Source organism: Suricata suricatta, chromosome 3 (assembly GCF_006229205.1).
Source record: "Suricata suricatta isolate VVHF042 chromosome 3, meerkat_22Aug2017_6uvM2_HiC, whole genome shotgun sequence".
Classification (NCBI taxonomy): Eukaryota; Metazoa; Chordata; class Mammalia; order Carnivora; family Herpestidae; genus Suricata; species Suricata suricatta.
The window spans coordinates 147463525-147485869 of NC_043702.1; the positions used below are offsets into that span (position 1 = coordinate 147463525).

At 51.8% G+C, this 22345-nt stretch overlaps 2 protein-coding genes across 2 annotated transcripts in view; both read right to left on the reverse strand.

Annotated features, from left to right (window-relative positions):
* Window positions 1-6246, reverse strand: part of TNNI1 (troponin I1, slow skeletal type) — a 31602-nt gene extending 25356 nt beyond the window's left edge. Inside the window, exon 1 of the mRNA XM_029933145.1 lies at window positions 6178-6246. The gene's annotated coding sequence lies outside the window, so the exon portion shown is untranslated. The remainder of the gene's footprint in view (window positions 1-6177) is intronic.
* A 13314-nt stretch (window positions 6247-19560) lies between these two features.
* PHLDA3 (pleckstrin homology like domain family A member 3) lies at window positions 19561-22345 on the reverse strand. Its single transcript, XM_029933146.1, has 2 exons — window positions 21544-22345; window positions 19561-20230 (listed from the first exon to the last, which is right to left on the reverse strand). Exon 1 carries the CDS (start codon window positions 21991-21993, stop codon window positions 21616-21618), a length of 378 nt encoding a protein of 125 aa, XP_029789006.1. The 5' UTR covers window positions 21994-22345; the 3' UTR covers window positions 19561-20230; window positions 21544-21615.

A 22345-nucleotide genomic window follows, 5' to 3' on the forward strand; every position in this document is an offset into this window, starting at 1 on the left:
AGGGAACTATGGACAGCTTGCTCTAGCTAGGGTGTGAAGGACTAGGCTGGGGACAGCAGGAGGAGATGAAGCTCAGAGTAGATGTGGGATGATGACAAGTCACAAAACACGTTAGGTGCCAGGAAGCCTGGACTTCATGCATTTAATTGAGGTCCATTAAAGGGCTATAAACCAGAGTAACACGGTCAGTGTGAATTGCAGAACATTCACAAAAGACTACGGTATAAAAACTGGATTAGAGAGTGGAAGAATAGGAGGCCCAAGGACCCAATTCAGAGGTAATAATAAAAATAAACAAATACAATATAAATAATATACAAATATAACAAAACAACTATAATAATAGGCGATTGTGAGGAGGACCTGAATTAAGGCAGCAGTGGTAGCGGCGGAGATGGCTCAATAGGCTGTTAGAAGGACAATCTTCAGCACCAGCTGAGTGGATGTGGTCTGGGGTGGGGGCAGTGGCAGTTGGGAGTGGGAAAGGAGAAGACTCTCAATTGATTTTTCTGGCTTAGTCGATGGGATGCATGTGGTGCCTTGAGCTGAAAATGGAAATATATCACAGAGAAAGAACTGGTTTGGGGCTGATGATGACAAGTTCTGAACAGGTAGGACTCGAGACTCAGTGGACAGATAAGTGGCAACGTCCAGGAGCCGGGCAGTTGGATGATCTGGGATAGAGTTCAAGGCGGAGATGTGGCTGGAAAGGCAGACTGGGAACCACCAGTTTATCACAGTAGTTACAGCCATGGGCATGGATAAGACGGGCAGATGGTGGAGGCAGAAGGAAGAGGAAGGAAGGAAGAGAAAGGCAGGAGCAGAAAGCTGAGGACGAAGCCCCGCGGGAAGTGGACATGTGACGGAGAGCAGAGGAAGGAATTCTGAGAAGCAAACAGGAAATGTGGGCAGAACAAGTGTAGCGTAGAAGTCAATGGAAGACAGAGTCCCAGGAAGTGGGGGTGATCGACTGTGCCAACACCCCAGAAGCCCACTCCACCGAGTGTGTTCAGCAAGTGGAGAGTCCTTGTTATCTTCATGGGAGTGGTGTCAGTGCAAACACCTAAATGCTAGGCTTCAAGCCTTAGCGGAAAAAGAAAATAAAGACAAGTGTTCTCTCTAGAGACACTGGACCAGAGAGCTTTGGGATGTGGGAGCAGCAGGCACAGCTGAGAACAGGGGCATTTTACTAAAAACAAGAGGATTAAGGAAAGTTGACAAATAGAAGTGTTAGACACACCCACTCCCTCCTGCTTCTGCTCCAGGAGCAGGAGCACTGGTATCCAGCTTCATACTCCCTGGCAGGAGACTAGAAGATTCTGACCCAGGAAAATGGACCATCCCAAGAGAAGGCATTGGCATGTGAGCATCCTGTAGTGAATCCACAAAATCACAGCTTGATCACCCCGGAGTCGAAGCCATGAAAACCAGCTCCACCCACACATACAGCTTCTAGTTAGCTTTGCAGTGTCTTTCTTCTCTTTTTTTTTTTTTTTTTTTTAATTTTTAGAGAAAGAGAGCACACGTGGGAGCTGGGGAGAGGGATGGAGTGGAGGGAAGAGAGAGAGAGAGAGAGAGAGAGAGAGAGAGAGAGAGAGAGAATCTCAAGCAGGCTCCATGCTGAGCACAGAGCCCTACAAGAGGCTCCATCCCACAAGCCTGAGATCATGACCTGAGCTGAAATCAAGAGTCAGATGCTCAACCAACTGAGCTACACAAGATGCCCCAGCTTCTGAGTGTCTTAAAGTCATATATATACATAGACATTTGAGGATCGTCAGATATTAAAAAAAAAACATCTAAGTTGAAAGAGACCAAAAACAAGCAGATTCAAAGCAATGTGGACAAATCATGCAATGCAAGGAACAGAACAAAACTCGTAAAACCTGCGATTAATAGAAAGAAGTTATTTTGTCCATGAACTAGGAACGCAGTGCTGCCTAAGAAGGAAAAGAAACATTCAGAAAAAATATCTAAAACTCTTGGAAATTATAAATGTGATAGCAACAATGTAACACTCAATAGAGAGCTGGATGAGAAAGTTGAAGAAATCTTCCCAAATGTACGGAAACGGATGGTAATAGATCAAGAGGATAAGAGGATGAGAGGATCATCCAGGAGGTCAAATATATTACTATTTGAAGTTCCAGAAAGAGAGATAAGAGAATTTAGAAGGAGATGATTACCAAAGAAATCACACCTACATACACTTCCTAGAACGGAAGGCATAAGCCTCTCCAAGCACCCACCTCTATTGCAACAAAGACCTAAGGCAGAGAGGAGACAAAAGATATTTCAAGCTTCCAGGGACAAGAGTGGGTCACATACCAAAGACTGGAAAGTTGAATGGCGTAGGTCTCTCGATGGCAATACTGGAAACTAGAATCCAATAGGAAAAATGCCTTCAACATTCTATGGGAAAACAATTTCTAACTAGAATGCTGTGGATACCCAGCCAAACTATCAGAAGTAGAAGAAAGTAGAAGAAAGATGCTCTCAAATATATATGCAAAGCCTCAACATTCTTTTGCCTCTTTGCTAGGAAGCTGCTGGAGATGGTTCATTTCACCAAAATGAAGGAACAAACCACGAAAGAGGAAGGCAAGGGGAGCAGGAAATTGAGGATGGATAGGGAAGGGGCAAAGGGCAGTCCACAGTTATGGTTAAGCATCAGCATCCATGTCAGCTGTGGATGAGACCCAGTTAGTAACAGCCACAGATTAGAGCAAAAGGTTAGGGTGAGGAAGGCTCTTTTTTTCATCCCTAGATCCCCTTGTGGGTCTGGATGGACTGGGCTCTGCTCTGCCATCAGAAAATTGGAGGCCGATACAGTCACAGACACACATATACCACTAAGCAATTAAAACAGGGCAAACCTTCAGAAAACAAAGTTGTATAAAAAGGAAATGTTAATCAAAATCTACCACATAATTTGGATGTGCAAAATATTTACATGGTCAAAAACTATGTAGATACTTTTAATTGAATTGAAACTTGAGGGGCTCCTTGGGTGGCTCAGTCGCTTAAGCAACTGACTCGCGATTTTGGCTCAGATCATGCTCTCATGGTCGTGAGATCAAGCCCCCCATTGGGCTCCTCACTGGGCATGGAGCCTGCTTGGGATTCTCTCTCTCTGCCCCTCTCCCGCTCATGCTTTCTCTCTCTCTAAAACAACATTAATAATAATAATAAAATAACTGACACTTGAAATAAAACTAAATGTATTGAGAGGATGTGGGAGGGATGGGCGGGGGGCAAAATGGGTGAGGGATGCTTATGTGTACCAGCGTTGTACATAATGTGCGGGAAGGTAACCATGGTGACAGTGGGGCAGGTGACTCAGAGCCCACAGGGTGATTTGGGTTCGAGGCAGAGGCAGAGAAGTAGCTCAGATGTTTATCTCCCACTTGCTCTCAGCCAGTTTCTTTGGGGACCGTGGTGCACTCATTTACACTAAAATGTCAGTAACAAGTTCTGGCTCTTACGTCGCCCAGAGCATCATGCTTTAATAGGAAAGAGCCTGGGGGTGGAAAGACCATGGAATGGGACGCTCTCTGACTCTATAGCTGTGTAACCCCAGTGACCGTGGGCCGGGTAATTAGCCCTTGAGCTTCAGACCCATCTGCAAAATGGGAAAAATGACATTGCCCATCACAATACTGTTGTGAGATTCGAATGAGGTAATGTCTGCAGACAGTTTTCTGGAGCTATGTGGACCTTTCTGTGAAACCAAATGAATTAGGTGTCCCTAAGGATGTCCCTAATCAGACGTTCCAGGTCAGAGCAGCACAGCCTAGCCTGCCACGTTTCTGCGTGTGCATGCTGAAGGGTCCCACCTCTGGCTGCCTGACAGCCCTAGGTTCAGGGGCTTCGGGAGATCAACACACGGGACTCACACATCACGGACTGGAAGAACTGGGAGACCACACTTGACATAGTCAAACCTCAGAGCAAGGCCATGAGGTAAGAAGGGTGAATTCCTGTTACTCAAGGCTGTTACATTCTGAAAAGTCACACAAACACTAAATTAGCAAATATTGAACCACTGCCCCTGGGGAAATACAGGGTCAGGCTCCTGTGAGCCTCTGGTCACAGCATATTCATCAACCAATCAATACAGAACCTTGTTTTATATGTATTTCTGTTTAAAGACACCTTATTTATATGTATGTATATGTATGTATGTGTATACATACACACACACCTACATACATATATATTCATTAACATTGAACTCATGGCCAACAGCACTATGACTCATGCCCAAAGCCTTCCTAACACATGTATTTTTTCTGTAAGACACATCACAGCCTCCTTGTGCTTAGAAACACAGGGAGCACTTTAGCACTATGCTTGGGAGTCAAATTAAACTGCGAAATCAGGGGAGCCTGGGTGGCTCAGGCGGTTAAGTATCTGACTTCAGCTCAGGTCGGGATCTTGAGGTTCATGAGTTCAAGCCCTGCATCATGCTCTGTGCTGACAGCTCAGAGCCTGGAGCGTGCTTCAGATTCTGTGTCTCTGTCTCTCTCTCTGCTCCTCCCCTGCTTGCTCTCTGTCTCTTTCTGTCTCTCAAAAATAAATAAACACTAAAAAGGAAAAAAAAAACAGTGAAATCACCAACAAAAAGTGCAAAAATGCAAAAAACATGGCACTAAATAGACTGCAAGAAGAGCGTGTGTGTGCAGTAGGAGAGCGAAGAGGAGAAGTCAGAGTGTCATCCTGCGCAGCCCTGGCTGGGAACATGTGCTTTGGATGATTCACATTTTGTTACCAACCTGCCCATGTCTGCAAATGACCACTGAAGCACCACAACTATTGATTTGGGGCTCACAAATAAATGTTGGCAAGCAGGCTGATTTGCAAATACAGAATCCACCACTAACGAGGACTGACTCTATCATCATCACCATTTTACAAAGCAAGAAACTGATGCTCATAGGGGTAAACACCTGGCACCAAGCCAGCAAGTAGCAGAGGCAGGATTCAAACCCCATGTGTCAGGCTTCCACACCCAGGATTTTAGCACCATTGCACGCTGTTCTCCAGGCCAGGCTCATTTTATAGATGAGCCCTGAGGCCCAAAGCTGAATCACTTATGGCCACACAGGTGTCAGGGAAGCTCGGGGGCTGAAGCCTGGCCCTGGACTCATGGACTATCCCTTTTTCTCACAACAGCACCCCTTTTTTTATGAAGTGCCTGACCCATCTGAGTCGTGCATTCTCACCTGCCATAAACTCTCTCCCTCCTACTCCACCCAGGGGCCCTGGGAACTGGGTAGGGAGTGGTGAGCTGGGGTGGCCACGTGGAAGGTTTGACTAGGCTGTTGTGTTCAAGCCGAGCTGAGGCACGAGGATGGGTGAGTGCGGATTTGACCACCAGGGGGCGCCCATGCCCGCACCGCGCCTTTCCCCGCCAGCAAAGTGCTCAAGGAGCGCCTCTGCAGAGCGAAGGGTCCAGGAAAACGGGAAAAGAACAATGAGCTGATTGATGCAAATGCACCATGAAAGACAAATTGTTCAGATGAAGCGCATTCCGGGTTCCTGCCAAATGCCCAGGGTGCGTGGAATTTCAAGGCGAAGCCGTGTAGATTTGGGCTGTGCGGCGGGGGACCCTGTGTCTCCCTTCCTGGAATGCTGCAGGCTTGGCCCAGGCTCCCAGGGGCCGGTGTGGGGGAGGGGGAGGACGCCGTGGGGGTGGGGGGAGGGGGGAGTGGTGGAGGCGGGGTGCAATGGAAATGGAGGGAAAAGGTGGATTGGTGGAGAACTGGCTAACAGGAGCCTGAATCCCTCTTTTCAGGATCCATTTCGCCTAGAACAAACTTTTCAATCCTCACTTCCTAGCCCCACTCCCCTGTGCTGGCAGGAATCCCGGAGCTTCCTCTTACTCCTTGGGTGGCCTCAAATAAAACTTCCACCTCTTTGAACTTCTGTTTTCTCATCTGTAAAATGGGAGAAATCATCTCTTCCATTTACACACCAAAGGGTTGTTGTGTAGATCAAACAAGAAAGGTCTGGAAACCTGGCTTCTCTGTTCCACCCCTTGAGCTCCACCAGAAGCTGCCCAGGGCTACCAGTAAGGAAACCCAGAATGTGCTACCCTACCCTGGCTTCCTAGAGACCTCCAGGTGCCCCCAGCCCCAGGGCTGGCCCTTACTGTGAGCTCCAGCCTCCTCTTACCCCAGGATCTGAACTTCCGACCACTGCCCAGGGCCAAGGAGGGTGGAGCAGGATCTGGAACCGAGGCCTTGCACAAGGGCTCCTTGTCCAGCTGGGCCTGCTGGCACCCGCCTGTCCTGTCCCGAGGAGGTGGCTCTCTAGGACTATTGTCTTTCTGTTGAGACTTGGAGGAGGGGCCAATAGAGCCCATCAGGGCCAGGCCAGAGTGTCCAGGCTCACACCCCAGCCGACTTCGTGGCCTGCTGTGACTCTAGGTTTTATTTTATTTTATGTTTTATTTTATCGAGAGTCAGCGTGCGCACATGCACGCAAGTCGGGGAGAGGGGCAGAGGGAGAGATAGAATCTTAAGCAGGCTCTATGCTTAGCTCAGAGCCCTATGCAGGGCTTGATCCCACAATGGTAGGATCATGACCTGAGCCTAAATCAAGAGTCCGACTCTCACCCGACTGAGCCACCCAGACGCCCCAGGACTCTAAGTTTTAATACCCACCGCATCCCCCTGCCCTCAAGCCCATAGTGGCCGACCAGTCTGCCAGGATTTGTTCTGTGGCCTTCTGGGTGGAAAAGCATATTGTAAATCATGATGCCTCTGCCCCAGGCCACTTTCTCCTCCAGAGAAACCTCAACTCCCACCCTCTGTCTCCACAGCCTCCATCCCATCCCTATTCCTTTGCTATCTTTATTAGATGAATTATTCATAATTCATACAACGCACCCAGCAGAGGACTGGCCCACATTTAGCATTCAATAATATGAGGCTATTTGCCGGGTACCCACCCTAGGTCGCCCAGGGAAGGGATCTGAAACTACCAAACATTCATCCTGGGTCTTAGATTCCAATTTTTGTTTGCTGTCTCCGCTACTGGGCCTACTTTTTCCCTGGAACCTGCAGCGTCTCCCTGCTTTGCCCCAGCCAGGCCTCAGGACCCGCAGACCTGGGTGCTGATCCCTGCCCACCGTCACACTGCCACTGTGCGATTTGGAACAAACTACTAAATTTGTGTCTGAATTCTCAATTTCTTTATCCGCAAGTGAGAGGGATCATCTCTGCTCTGGGCAGTGGGAAAGATCACATAAGACAGTAGTTACGAAAGCCCCATGAAACTCTCACCGGGGCACACAGCAGAGAGATTATTACTGTCATCAACTTGGTAATGGATGGCCTCCCCACCCTCCTGCAGGTAAGTGTGCCCACTTGCAGCTTCTCGGAGCCTCTACCAATGACGATCTTTGAGGTGTGTAATTTCCTAACTTTATGAAGCATTTTCACACCCGTCGTACCATATAACTTTCCCAAATGAATCCCATGTCAGAAGAGGGAGGGAAGGAGAATAATTTTGGACAGCTGGAAACTTTCAGCATTATTCAGGCCATTTGTAAGAATTTATTATCAGCCAAAGATAAACAAAGTCCCTACTCCCTAGACACGTACAGTCTGGTGAGGAGAAAGCTAAGTAAACAGATTCCAACAGCCTCACCCTGGGGCACCTGGTCCAGGTTCATCCCAGAGCCTGGTATAGTTTGGTTCTGAACAAAGACCTTTTGGAGGCTAGTGATGACCAAAGGCGAGGCTCATGTGCCCCAGGCAACCCCCCTCCTACTGTGGTCAGCACCAGACCCCCCCAGGGGGTAACCAGACCCTGCCCCTTCCTGGCTTCTGGCAGGGTGGACACTTTCAAGTCCCTCAATAAACAATACTGGGGCCATTTGCCAGCATTACACACAGGAGCAGCTCAGGCTCAAGGAGTGGTCAGCAGGCCTGGAAAGGGTTAAGTCCACAGGATGTGCCTAGGACCCAGCTGTTTCCCGTGGGTAGGCGGGGCATTTACAGCCTCCTCTGCTCTGGGGCTACCAAGCCCCTGCCCGGGAAAGAGGGAAAGATGCTGCTCTTGGGAGAGAGAAGGAAGAGTCCCTGCTTTGCAGCCAGGACCTCCCACACAGGCGCCGGCAGGAGGTAGGACCAGGAAGGAGGAACCAGGAGATCCAGGAGAAGGCAGGGCTGGACTCTAGAAAGCAGGACCGGCAAACATAGAGCTGGCCCTGTCTGTCCTGGGCTTCCCCTCATTTGGAGGCAGGAGCTAGTGGTGGAGAAGTTCATCTGGGAATTCAGACTCCAGCCTTCAATTTCCAGACAAGAATATGATGCTGCACTGCTCTATGCCTAAGTTTCTCTCCCGGGCACACCCTCCAGTGTAGGCTTATTATTGCCCTGCCCTCCCCCCACAAATGTGACATTCTAATCCCCGGAATCTGTGAATGTTGTCTTATATGGCAAAGACATTGTAAATGTGGATACGGGAAGGATCTTAATATGGGGAGATTATCCAGGACCATGAGGGCAGGTTGTAAATGTTGTCACAGGTGTCTTTGTAAGAAAGGAGATGACAGACAGAAGAGGAGGAGGCAATGGGACCACATTGGCAGGGATTGGAGGGATGCCACCACAAGCCAAGGAACCAGAGGAGCCACCCGAAGCTGGAAGGGACCAGGAAGCAGTGCTTACCCAGAGCCTCCAGAGGGAGTGCGCCCCTGCCAGTACCTGGGTTTCAGCCCGTGTCAGCCCAACACTGACTTTGGACTGGACGATGGAAGAATAAATTTCTGTGGCTTTAAGCCACCAAATTTGTGGCAAATTATTATATCAGGAAGTATTGACATTTGGCTTAACATTGGGACTTATAGAAGTATATCTGAAGGCAGAAACCACTGGTGGGCTTTTCAGGGTCTGCCTGCTACTAGGACTCCCAAACTGGGTCTCAAAGGTGGCACTTTTAATTGGCCAAGCACATCATTCCAGCCTGGAAATGTCCGAGGATGTTCTGAAGTAGGAAGGTAGGATGTTCTGTGTGAAGCAGGCCAGTTAGAGATGGCACGTTGCCCAAACAGACCGTCTCTCTTCCTCACTCCCCGCTCTCAGCTTTCCGGTGACTCATGTGGCTTCCAAAACCACTGGACTGAATGCTGAGCTCCTTCTCTGTGCTCACCCAGCCCCCTCCTACAGCCCACAGCACGCTGGTGTCTTCCATTGGTCAGGAATCTTGGAGTAACCTGACCCTTGTTCTGAAAAAGCAAACTCAGATCTGGGGAGGGGTGGGAAAGTCAGGAGGGATGGAGATTCTAGACTCTCAATCACTTAGCAAACATTTACTGAACTCTTACTGTGTGCCAGGCACAGGGCCAGGCCCCAGAGATAAAAGGTAAAGAGAATGTCGTCCCTACCTAGAAAGGGAGACCAGTGAACCAATGTGATGCCAGCAAACGTGATGCAGGGTCTCATGAATGTGGGCAGGGGAGGGGAGCCTGGCCCTGAGGGGGTATGGAGAGAATCATGGGAAATCTTCCCGAAGAAGACGTCTGTATTATTTATCTCTGCTATGCAACAAATCAGCACAAAGTGGCATACAACACGCATTTATCATCTCAGAGTTTCTACAGCTCAGGAATCCGGAAATGCCTGGCTGGGGCCTCCTGTGTCATTGCCTCTCACAAGGCAGAAAGCAGGACGGCGGCCAGGAGCAGGGTCCCATTGGAAGGCTTGGCCAGAGAAGGACCTGCTTCCGAACTCAGTGGGTGTTGGCGGGACCCAGTTTCTTTTGAGCAGCTGGCCAGAGGGCACCCTCAGTCCCAAGTGCATGGGCCTTTCCAGCATGACAGTTTGCGCCAGCAAAGGAGCAAGGGAGAGGGTCAGAACGAACAAGATGGGAAGCACAATCTCAGAAGGGACACCCTATCTTACTCTGTTCATTAGGAGCCAGTCACTAGGCCAGTGTGCTCTCAAGGGCAGGGATTTATGGAAGTGTATCCGTAGGCCACTGGGGGCCTTTTCAAGGTCTGCCTGCCACCAGGACTCCCAAACTGGGTCTCAAAGGCACATCGAGGACCAGCTCAGTCAAGGCAGGAACAGAGGCTCAAGAAGAATACGGAGCTCTCTTGGAGAGACAGGAGCAAGGCTGCTGCGTGAAGCGCAGACCTACGGGAATCCACAATCCACTCCTGCGACTAGTCCGGGTGCTTGCCTCTACTACGTGCTCACCTGCGTTGTCTTCTTGACCTTACTTGTTCGCAGATTATCCCTCGGCGGAGGGAGGATTCTTGTTTCCGCTCTGCATTTATGAACACCGAGACCCAGACAGAGTGTGGCCAGAAGCCAATTGTCCCTGTGGGCTCCCTTTTCCAGGGACTCTTCTGATATGCAGTTGGGAAAAGTAAATTCAAAAGACAAGCTAGAGTCTGAGGAAGGCACGGGAAATGGAGAAATGAGATTATCCTTGCTGCCACGTGGCACTCCCCAGGACTGTGGCATCTGAAGCTACACGGATGTATATGAGCTTGCAGGGTGTGCATGTTTGTGTGTGTGTGTGTGTGTGTGTGTGTGTGTGTGTGTGTGTGTAAAATACCATTCAGCAGATTCTGCTCAATAAACCTCCCCCAGGCTTCCTGGCCCCAAACACCAGGGGCCAGGACAGAGCCCCATGTTTTCTGCACCCTGAACTCTTGATAACTGTCAGAGGTCACTGAGCGTCACTACCTTGACCTGGCAGCTTCAGAGGCACTAGGGGTGGAGTCAGGGAGCTTAGTGAAAATACTGGGTCCTGGGCTCCAGCTCTAGAGGTTCTGATTCAATGGGTAGCAGGTAGGGCCAGGGTTCTGACCATCTGCTGGATTGAGAGTCTAGTGATTTACCTCAACTCCTTTGTTTTACAAGTGAGGAACACAAGGTTTGCCCAAGGTCACGGAGCTGGGTAATGGCCCAGTCCAAACAAGGATTCAGAGATGCTGTCTTTCATGCCCAGATGACCAGCATTCTTACTGAGAGACTCTGGGGGAGGGGCAGGGGGGCTTAGTGGATTCTGCCTAATGTCTTCCAGGTTCTATTTATTTGAAGTGTTCCAGGAGCTTGCCAGTAAGCCCCTAATGCAGTACACACAGACACACACACACATACACAATCACTCCTGCACAACTTCACATTTGCTCTTTCCACAGCCTTTACTGAGCACCTACTCTATGCCAGCCATTGGCCTGAGGATCCAGAAGGAAGCACAGAGGAAATGCCGAGCCCTGCCATCTTGTGCCCTCCAACCCAGGACAGTGAATCAGAGGGCTGCGTCAAGTCAGTTCTAGCTGCTAGGTGTACAAGGCTCAAAAGCAACAGAGCAAAGGAATGAGTGATGAGCTGCCGAGGTGGGGTGTACCACTCACCAGATGGTGCAGGTGCACCTCTCTGCTGTGGATTCGGGAACTCAGGAAGCACTGGGCAAAGCAAGGTAGACTCGGGTCCCCCTGCATGCTCCCAGGAGTCCCTGGTTTTGCCTCTGTCCTTTATATTGAAGGTATCTCAGCCTAGCAGTGGGTGCTGACAGTGTGGGAGCTGACAGCCAAAAGGACTTGTAGGCTAGCTGAGAGGAGTCCCGGCCCCTCCCCAGTACCCAGTAGGGGCCAAGGAGAAAGAGCTGAGAGACTGTCCCCTCCCTAACTCATAAGTGACCCAGACACATGCGTACCACAGGCTGCAGCAGAACTGGGTAGGAACGTCAGTCTAATTCCAGACTGGGTGTTTGCCCCAGACCCAAGGCTCAGCCATGCAGAGGAAGATTTACTTCCCTGGGCCTTACATTTGCCATCTTATCTATCAGGAAATATTCCAAGCTCTTCCTGTTGGGATGATACAAGATCACACCTGAAGGCTCCTGAGAGCCAAAGCCCTGGAGAGAAACACAGAGGGGGGCGGTGAACATTCCAGGATTGAAAAGTGAAGATGGGGGCGGAGGGAGGGGTGCTTTCAGAGACTTTGCCAGGAGAGGGTTCTGTTTCATCCTGCTAGAGAAGTAGACTGTTCTGGGCTGGATCCGTGGGGGTGGACCACCCAGACTGTGAGAAACGGCCATTGGGTGTCTGTGTTTGGGAAGTGGGGTAAGCACAGAGCCTAACGCCTGCATAAATAGCCAAACGCTCGGAACTGCAGCCCTGACCACCCCAGTCAAGTATAATTAATAGATGCTGTCGGCTCTTTCGAGTTGCTTTCTGAGCGAGGTTTGTTTATCTCTGCTTTCTTGCTAAGGACGGAGGCTCAACTCCCTCGCAACCGGGACTCAGCCAACGGCTCCCCAGGGCTGGCCCAGGCCAGACTCCCGCATTCTCCTCCTGACGTGGTGAGCGACATGCTCTGTTAACTCAGACAAGTTGTGCACTTGCCCTCTCTTTCCTGGCAGGGGAAGGGGCATTTATGTGAGTGAAGGGCTCTGAGCCACTGGAGTGGAGCCCGGTTAATGGTGCTGGTGAGGTTAATGAAAGCGCAGCACTACCCAATGACAAAGCAATCTTGATGGAGCATTGCCTACTCTCCCCATCCTCACTTCTTTTTGTTGTTGTTTTTTTTAAGGTTTTTTTTTTAATTTCTTCATTTTGAGAGAGAGAGAGCATGCATGAGCTGGAGGAGAGCAGAGAAGTGGGGAGAGGGAATCAGAGCCTGACACGGGGCTCAAACTCACAAACCGGGAGATCATGACCTGAACTGATATCAAGAGTCAGACGTTAACCGATGGAGCCACCCAGGCGCCCCTCTCCATCCTCACTTCTAACGGGAAGTTCCAACACCGGGACGCACCAGGATGTCGCAAAAACGTCGTGGGACCCAGAACTGGGAGGCCTGAGTTTACACTGTGCCACTATCTTCACTTCTCTGAACATCAGTTTCATCATCTGTAGGACGGACACTTATCCCGAAGTGATGTAAGGTCTAGCCCAATTCCAGCTGCTCTCCGCGAAGGTTAGGTATCGGTATCCGGTAAAAGCACTGGCAAGCATTGCCGATTTAAGTTGTTAATTGCAGGCAGCTTTCTCAAATGGGGATTAGGCCAAGCGAGGTTGCTGGGAGGATTATCACACTCCTATAATCACACTACTGTAGTAACAAAGTTTACTGTGCATTATCTATGTGCCTTATCTACTTTACAGGCATTCCCTCAATTAATTCTCATGATGATCCTAGGAAGTAGGGTATTATTATTCCCATTTTAATGCGGTGCCAAATAACACGGCTAATGAGAGACACAGCAGGAATTCACACCCAGGTCTGTGATTAGAGCATAAGTGTTTCACTGCTGCCCGAATGCCTCCATGTGGATGACATGAGGGGGGACGTAAGTCTCTGCCCCACAGTGGGCATTTAGTAACTAGTCACTATCCCCTCATTGGCTTCCACCATTCCCACCATGGCTCTTCAGGCCTCGTTACTTCCGAATTTCGCTGCTCCCAGGCCCTCCCTTCCCCCAGGACCATCACAACACCCATTCTAAACCCCAGTGCTCAGCACAGCGCCCCTGCTCTCCAGTGCAGACCCAGCCATTCCATTTTAAGAAGCTAATTAGGGGCGCCTGGGTGGCAGCTCAGTTGCTTAGTCGGTTAAGCATCGACTTTGGCTCAGGAGTCATGCTCTTATGGTTGGTGAGTTCGAACCCAGCACCAGGCTCACAGCACAGAGCCCACTTCGGGTCCTCTGTGGCCCTTTCTCTCTGCCCTTCTACTGTGCCTGTTCTCTCTCTCTCTTTCTCTCTCTCTCTCTCTCAAAAATAAAGAAACATTACAAAATATTTTTAAAAGTAAGCTAATTAGACTTCAAAATAATAATATGAAAAAGACGGAGGGGGAGGAGAAGAAGAAGGAGGGGGAAGAATAAGAAAAGGAAGAAAAGGAAGAAAAAGAAAAGAAACAACCAGAGGCGCAGATTTAGATACGCAAACGTTTACTACCACCTTGTATGTGGTAGGAAAAAATGAAAAGAACATGGGCGTTTGACAACAAGGAATGTCAACTAATACTAAATACAACAGAATAACATACAGGCATTAAAATGCTTATCTAATGGCATGTCTCATACCACAATGTATTATGCATGACAAATCAGGATATGAAGAAGCACACAAAGTATGACCCCATGTGTGAGAAATAATTACATAGTACATCACAGATAATCATTTTACATCACTTATCTATTTCCAGAGAAATAAATGTAAAGAGAAATACACCAAAATGTTAGCAAAGACGATCCCTGAGAGATGGGAATGCGAGAGAGGATATTGTTTTCTTCTCCATAATGTACTGTCCTTTCACATTTTTCTTCAGTGAACACATTTTTGTAATAAAAGTAAAGGTGTGTGAGTGTGCGTGTGCCCGTGCATGCGCATGCATGCGTGTGTGTGTGTGTGTGTGTGTGTGTGTGTGTGTGTTAAGAACAGAAGCCTTGCGAAGGGTTCTCACTGCCTATGAAAGAGGCCTGGAGCCCTGGCCAGTCAGGGAGCTCCGAGTTGGCCCACCTCCTCTGTGCTCAGCCCTTGCACCCCCAGGTTCTATGCAAACCACCTTGCCTTTTCCAGCCTGGCACATTTGCACAGATAATTTCTACCCCTGGAAGGCCTTGCCTACCCTCCTCTCTCTGATAGTCAGAATCCTATCCTCCATTCCAAGGACCACCTGTGTCCCCTGCCCACTGCTCACAGCACTGTCCCCACCTGACAGTCCCCTCTGTGTCTCATCTGTCATGAGAGGTGAACCAGGCTTCCATCCTAGGTGCTTCCCAAGGCACTGAGGTTGTGTTGAACAGAACTGCATTGTGGTTCGGAACTAGTAGAAGCGGAGCTGACCGAAGAGCCCCTATACCTGGTGGAGACACCTGGCTCTCATGTCTCCTTAGAGCTGGGGGCCTGGTGTGCCCTCCAAGGATGACAGAAAACTCCGATGCTGCCTGAGTCTGAGCAGGTGATGCCTTGGGGCCTTAGCACTGCTGCTCTGGGCTCAGACCGTTCGGTGGGGCCAGGAGCTGTGGGCAGAGCTGATTGGTGAGATAAGAGGGTGGGAGACACAGTACTTCCCGTCCCTGGGGCAGGACGGAGGGTGACCTTCTGTCCCAGGTTGCCCAGGACTGAGGAGTTCCTGGGGACACAGAGCTTTTCAGTGCTTTTTCACTAGGAGAGGCCCACGCACACCAGGATGGTTAGTTACCCTGGCTGGATGTGAACCCTACCTGGGAGGTCTCTGGAACCAGGACTGCTGCCACAGGTGGTCACATCTACTGAGCTCACAGCCCTGTTCCTGCAGATGGAGCAGCCCTGTGCCCAGTTCATGAGACAAATGGCATTTGGGGCCAATATAGGCCTGGCCCTCAGCCTGAAAACGATTCGTTCCCCTAGAGTTCCCACTGCACTTTCCCACTCCGGGTCTCTCCATTGTTCCAGACCAGCCCCGCTCTGGGACTCCCCCTCCCAATCCACAGGATACCTCCCCGTGTCCTTTCGTATAGGGGGACCCACCACTGATTCTAGGACTGGCTGCGGCCAGCCTCTCCATGAAACTGCCACGGCTCCTCCATGCCCTGACCCAGGACGTGCTCCCCACTCCCCAGGGCTTGTCCTTTCCCCCCATCTCCCAAGCAACTTTCTCCCAAGGACACTGTGGTTTCATTCATTCATTCATTCATTCCCTCATTCACTCACCCAGGGAGGACTAATCATCTGGTGTTGGGTTAAGAGCCCATGCTAGAGTCCTACTGACCTGGTTGAGTCCTGGCTTTATGATTTCATAGCCACTGTGTGATACTGAACAAATCCCATAACCTCTCTGGGCCTCGGTTTCTTTTTCTTTCTTCCTTTCTTTCTTTCTTTCTTTCTTTCTTTCTTTCTTTCTTTCTTTCTTTCTTTCTTTCTTAATTTCTTTTCCTTCCTAATTTCTTTCTTTCTTTTTTTTCTTTTCTTTCTTCCTGCCTTTCTATCCTTCTTTCTTTTTTTGAGAGAGAGCATACACGTGGGTGTGAGCAGAGGAGGGGCAGAGGGAGAGGCAGAGAGAATCTCCACAATGGGTATGGAGCCCCGGGCTCAGTCCCACAACCATGAGATCATTACCTGAGCCAAAATCAAGAGTTGGACACTTGGGGTGCCTGGTGGCTCAGTCGCTTAAGCCTCTGACTTCAGCTCAGGTCATGATCTCACATTTGTGGGTTTGAGCTCCACATCAAGCTCTGTGCTGACAGCTCAGAGGCTAGAGCCTGCTTCCGATTCTGTGTCCCCGTCTCTCTCTCTGCCCCTCTCTGCTCATGTTCTATCTCTCTCTGTCTCAAAAATAATAAATAAAACATTTTAAAAAATTAAAAAAGAGTCAGACACTTAACCAACAGAGCCACCCACGTGCCCCTGGGCCTCAATGTAAAACATGGGAGTTACAAGAATAAGACCTACCTCGTGGAGTTGTCAGAGCATTACATGATTCGACACGTGTATGGTTCTTGGATCAATGCTTGGCACAAAGTAGACACTCATACCATTTGCCACTGTCATGAAGAGGAACCTGCTGTGTGGCAGATACTCGGAGCTAGCAGGACTATATGAATGACAGGCCACCGAGCACAGCAGGCAGATGAGTCAGCCAGCAACTGAGGTGCAGGGTGACTGATGGAAGAGCTGTACGCTCCAAGGGAGGGAGCAGCTACTCGGCCTGGACCATGGGCAGAGCAGAGGGGGGCCCTCCGAGATGGTGCACCAACGGTGCAAAATGTGCAAGAGGAGGTGGGTGCAAAGACCTGGGAGTGAGAGGCAGCCTTCGCCAGCCTGGAATGGGGGCTGCTGCGTGCAGGGGCCCTGGCTGGGGGGGCTATGCCGACAGGCGCACTAGAAAGAGCCCCGATTGTGGAGAGGGCCCTTGCAAGGAGCCTGGACTTCCTCTGTGGCAGTGGGGAAGCCCCTGGAGGTTTTAAGCAGAATGGATTGCATTCCGGACACAACGCACCAGGGGACTGTGGCGTGCGGACTGGAACGGAGACTGGAGGCCCAGCCAGGGCTCGCTGTGTAGCCTCACAACAGCTTGGCACACAGCACGATGTAGTCTTACTGGGATCCTTGGGCCCTCGACCTGGTGGGACAATTGCCCACGGCACCTATCCATCTCCAGCTTCTGGGAAAGGCCAGGTTTCAGAGTTCTGACCAGAATGCCCTCTAGATCCAGCCTCGCTCCCTCCTGCCACAGCGCCTGCCATGGGCTCCAAGGCTGGTTCTTTGCACTTGTCTTCCTTCTCACCCTTGCAACAGGCTCACTCTTGCCGAAGCCTCAGCCCCAGCCTCAGCTCACCCTGATCTGAGCAAGCCCATCCCTTCTCCCCTCAGTCTCCCCGCCCCTCGCCTCCTTAGGACTCCCAGTTGCTGGGCTGGGACTTGCCCTTTCTCATTTTCCCATCCATGACTCATGCATCAGGCAGGGGTGAGGCCAGGGCTGCCGGGGCAGGGGAAGAGAAGGCGGCAGCCCCTCCCTGGCCTCACGACATCCTCAGGCCCAACTGAGCAGTTTTTCCATCTCGTGCTTGTCTGCTGGCACTGTCAGGGCCTGTTTGTGCCCTCAAAGAGGCCTTGACCCTACTCTGTGGTCCAGCCAAGCATTCCAAGGGTGAGGGCCTATGATCCATTTTTAGAATCTAGAGTTGCCAGAGCGGTGAAGACACCCCTGAATTCATGAAGCAGGGGGTCTCCCTCCCCAGCAGGGAGACAAAGACTCCCCAAAGGTCACATACCTTAAAAAAAAATTAATTCAGCATGCCAGCATGTGAGGCCCAAGTCCCTGTGCTGTGAGTTCTTGGAGCCTTCAGGAAGCCATGGGACTCTTACAAATGGTAGGAAGTGATCTTCCCCATGGCAACAACCACCACCTCTATTAATGTAATATTGAGGGCCTACTATAATCTAGGGTCTGTTATCAGGGTTCTTCAGAGGGGCTGGAACTCTCCAAGCAGGCGGAGAAACTGAAGCTGGGTTTGGGCAGGAACCAAAGCACAGTTGGAACCAACATGGCTGTGTTCCAGAAAAGCAGGGAGCATCGGAAACCAGAGCCTCCCTCTCTTCCTCTGCTCCGTGTGCCCCCTACCCCTTGACACCACATGCAGGCTGTGCCCCCACTGCTCTTTGCAGCCAGGCTCCCAGAGTGGTCTGGCAAATTCCAATGAGGCTAACACAGTGCTGGGCAGAGGACGCAGAGCCTGGCAGTCCCCTGGATGCTCATGCCAGCTCGACAGGCACTTTCTCTCTCTACCAGACTCAGGGCTTCTCGGGGGAGGGGTCAGACTGTGCGTTCCAGCCCTCTGCCTCACCAATGCCAAGCATAGGCTGGCATATAAGAGGCATTTAGGAATACTTATTTGGGTTGCCTGCATCCCACCTCCATCTGCTACCACTGCTACTTCTGAGGCTCTGGTACCTCTTTTCTTTCTTTACACCTGAATCCGCACCATCAGTGACCTTTCAGTCTGATTGGAAGAGTAAGGATTCTATTTTAGAGGACGTCTCATAGGATGGAGAAGCTAACCCTTTCCCATTCACATGGCTCCAACAAGGCAGGGGTGGCAGACCCCATCACTTTCTCGCCACCCCTCCACCCTGTAGAAGTGTGGCTACCCTCCCCATCTTTCTCCACAAGCCCATGACAGACACCGTCAATTGACCCCAGCGTGCTAGGGGAGCCCAGATCTTGCTCAGCACATATCAGGGTTGGTGTGGAAGATGATGCTTGTTGGCCCTGCTGGGATTAGGCTATCCGTGAAACGGGTGTAGAGCCTAGCCAGGTACCATGAGACACTTGTCAAAATTCCCTTGTAATTTACAAGTTTTTTGTCAATTGTGAGACGCAGGGCACGTAGTAGATGAATAGGTACTCTGGGGGACTCTAAGGTACTGGGACCTAGGACAGGGAGGTTGTGGTGGAACAGGAGGAGAAATCTGATGGGAAACAAAACACGTTGGAAGCACAAAGAGGTTATTAAAGAGCCTTCAAATTGTTGAAGGGGGCCACACAGCCTGCTTGTCCCTTCTGGAGACTCTGAAGTAGGCCACTGCTTTGCCACACGGAAGGCCAGACCTGGTGGACAATGGAGGAAAGGAGGGCGGAGTAAACCACAGCATGGAAAGATCTCGAGGGTTACCCGATGATGTTTCTGTAGAACTCAGGCAGTTATTTCTCTAACTTTTCAGCTTTTCCAGTGCTGCAGTGATTCCTCTCCAACCATCCAGCAAGGAATGCTTACTGTATAAATGTATAAAGCCTGAGTGTATAAATGTCAGGAAGACCAACTCTGTCCAGAAAGCTGAGCCACCTTCCAGGACAGCGGGGGTGGCTTGGCCTTCTGGAGAAGCAATAGCTACACAGGCTGAGTTGGCCAGTAGAACATCCCTCAGTCCAGGCCTTAGAGTCCCTCCTTCCTAGGACCACTGAGGTTGTGCTTCCTAGGGCCGCAGTGTCTCTCCCTACCCAGGCTGGAGATCTCAGAATGGGTTACGGGGTAGAAAAGCAGGGGTAGGAGAGGGATGCTCCAGGCACTGGGTCTCTGTGGGCAAAGAACTCCACTCAGCAAACAGTGTGGTCATTGCCCTTTGAAGGGCATCTTCATTTTGGGATAGGCATGAAATGGTAATGGCCAAACCCCCACCCCACCCCCACCACTTCCAGGCCTAGCACCACAGTGGGGGGGAGGGGAAGATGGGCAGCAGGTGGGGGAAGAAGTGTGCAAAGAGAAGGCCTGGATGGGTGGGGGTCCCAGAAGGACCTAAGCAGCAGGAGACCCCCAAGTATGGGCCTCAGGGCCCATCAGCTCCCCCACCAAGGTGAGTCCAGAAGTGATGCCAGGCTGGCTCCTCCCCTGAGTACCAGGCTGGCCTCCTGAGTCCTGAGGCACTGGTGTGGTACCTCACGGGGAAATGTCCTCTTCCGGGCATGGCACCAAGCTGGGGACTAACAGTCTGCAGTCAGCTGATGGGGCCACTGGGGGAGGGTGCTCAGATGCCAGCTCTCCATCGCGATCTATATGCCAGGCTGTGGCGGCAAAGCCCTGAGCTGGGAATGTCCTGAGACTCTGAGAGTGTCCAGGGGCTGAATCTTCATCCTCAGCCCCACGTGGCCTTCTGCCCTCCTCCCCAGGGCCCCATCCATTCCTTCAGCTCCACCGCCTCCTCCACGTGACCACAGCTTCCGCCTCGACATATGGGAGCGCAGTGACCCTCCCAGGAGCCAAAAGGGGCCGGAAAGCTGGCAAGAAAGAACAGCAGTTAGGGCAGGGGCAGACACGGAGGTTAAGTATCCACAATGAGCTGATTTATACCAGAGCTTTCCAACCTTCTCCACATCAGGAGCACGGTAGAAAATCGTGTTTGTACAACACAGCGTGATCAGTGGAGGAAAACACAGCGTGATCAGGGGAGGAAACTGCTTCAGGCTGAGGCCTGAGGGATCAATATGGATCCGTTTGAAGTGCAGCAGGTCTGCTTCTCTCCCCTCCCCCCTCCATCCGGGCTAAACCGGACTCTTCTTGGTAAGGTGGAGCACCGCAGGGCTGGAGGGTGAGACGGTATGGGAGGGGATATAGGTTTCCATCCGAGAAATGAAAACCTGAGTGGTACAAATCCTCCCTCGGCCCTACTCCTGGTTCCCACGGGGAAGGAGTGGCATCTGGGGAAGAGGGCACAGGGCTGGGAGCCAGGGCTTCGAGGTTCTATTCCTGGTCCCTCCCCTGGGCCTTCCTGACCACAAATCCGCCCCTCACCCCCTGCCCTACTGCTCAAGGAGGATTAAGACATCACAAATAATAAATCATGACCCCATCCTGCACCCATCCACCCACCCTGCCCCCATGCCCCACCCCCTTCTCCAGCTGCTCCTCTTCCGGCCTAGCTGGGCATTGGCTGGCACTCAGGGGCAGGCCGACAGGTCCACTCCCCCTTGGCAACAGTGGCCTGGCCTCTGGTCTGGCCTGCCCACTCTCTGACACCTCTGGTCTGCCAGCAGCTCAGACCTAAGACCCAATACCCACTGTCAAGAATGGGTAGTGGAGCCCTGGCCCAGCCTAGTCAAACTCTCTGTAAGAGCCCACCTTGGGAGCTGGGTTCTGTTCCCAATAACTCTGCTAACTGAAAGAAACTGTCTTTGCCCCAATTCTATGCACATCTCTTCTGTGACAATTACTTATCAAAGCACAAAGAAGGGGCAAACTTCAGTTCATCCCACCCCCTGGCTCTCCTCAGCTCCCAGAAAGCCATGTCCTAGAGCCCTGCTGGAAAGCCTCAATGGAATGTGCAGGCCAGCCTCCCTCCACGGAGCCAGGGGTAGACCAACTTGTAGGAGGCCCATCCCACCATCTTCCTCTCCGCTACCTGGGGCACATAGGACCCTCCTGCCTGGGGGCCCAGGAGAAAGTCCAGCTCTTGGCGTCCCTTACTCAGCCTCCTAAGCTCCTACTCCCTGTTGGGTGGTTCAGTTTTGACGTGGAATGCTGTGGGAGTCCCCCATTTTCTCCCTCGGAGAAACAGAAGGAAAGAGGGAGAGTTCAGTCTCCAGGGGCTTACCTGACTTGACCTCTTCACACCACGTGGTGGGGAGGGTGCGGAGCACGAAGGTAAGATGGTAAACTGTGCGGTTTAGGACACGAGGGTCCCGGCGCCTAGGCTCTGCCTGGCCCGCACTGTCTGGATTGCCTGCTGGTTCTTGAACTTGACCAGGCCCAGGGTGATCTGGGCGTTCCAGCCAGGATCCTCGAGGGGGCAGCGGAAGTCGATCTCGCCACCACCCTCGGTCACCAGCGTGAAATAGATGTGGCGCCCGGTGCTCTCCACGCATTCCACGGCCTTGATGCGGGCGAAGCTGAGCTCCTTGGGCCGGCCGCCCGTGCCTTTGGCCTCGAAGAGCTGCAGCCCGCGGTCGGTGAGCACACAGCGTTTCCGCTTCCACAGCTGCAGCAGCCCACCGCTGCGCTTCTCCAGCACGCCCTCCTTGAGCACTGTCGCTGTCGCCGTCATGGGCGCCCAGACGTCCCGGGAAAGCTGTAGGCTGCGGTGGGCGCTGCGCCCTTCCCGGCTCGGCAGCACCGGATTCTGGTGCCCGGGGCCAGCTGGCCGAGCGCTCTGCCACCTGCGACCCTACAGCTCCGTGCGCTCGCCGGGAAGTCCTCCGGACACCGCCGCCCGCTCGGCGCCCACAGCCCCGCTCCGCCGCTCCGCCCCCGGGATCGAGCTGCCCCGCCCGGCCACTGCCCGGTGCCCCGGTGGCTTCCTGGTCCGAGAGCTCGGCTGCGCACTGGCTCCACGCTCGCCCGCTCGCTCCGCTGGGCTCTGCCTGCGCGCTGGGCGGCAGCTCGAGGGATGTGCCCTT

Excerpts from the sequence above, each read along its gene's own strand:
- PHLDA3 (XM_029933146.1), bottom strand. The coding sequence starts at position 21,993 with ATGACGGCGACAGCGACAGTGCTCAAGGAGGGCGTGCTGGAGAAGCGC.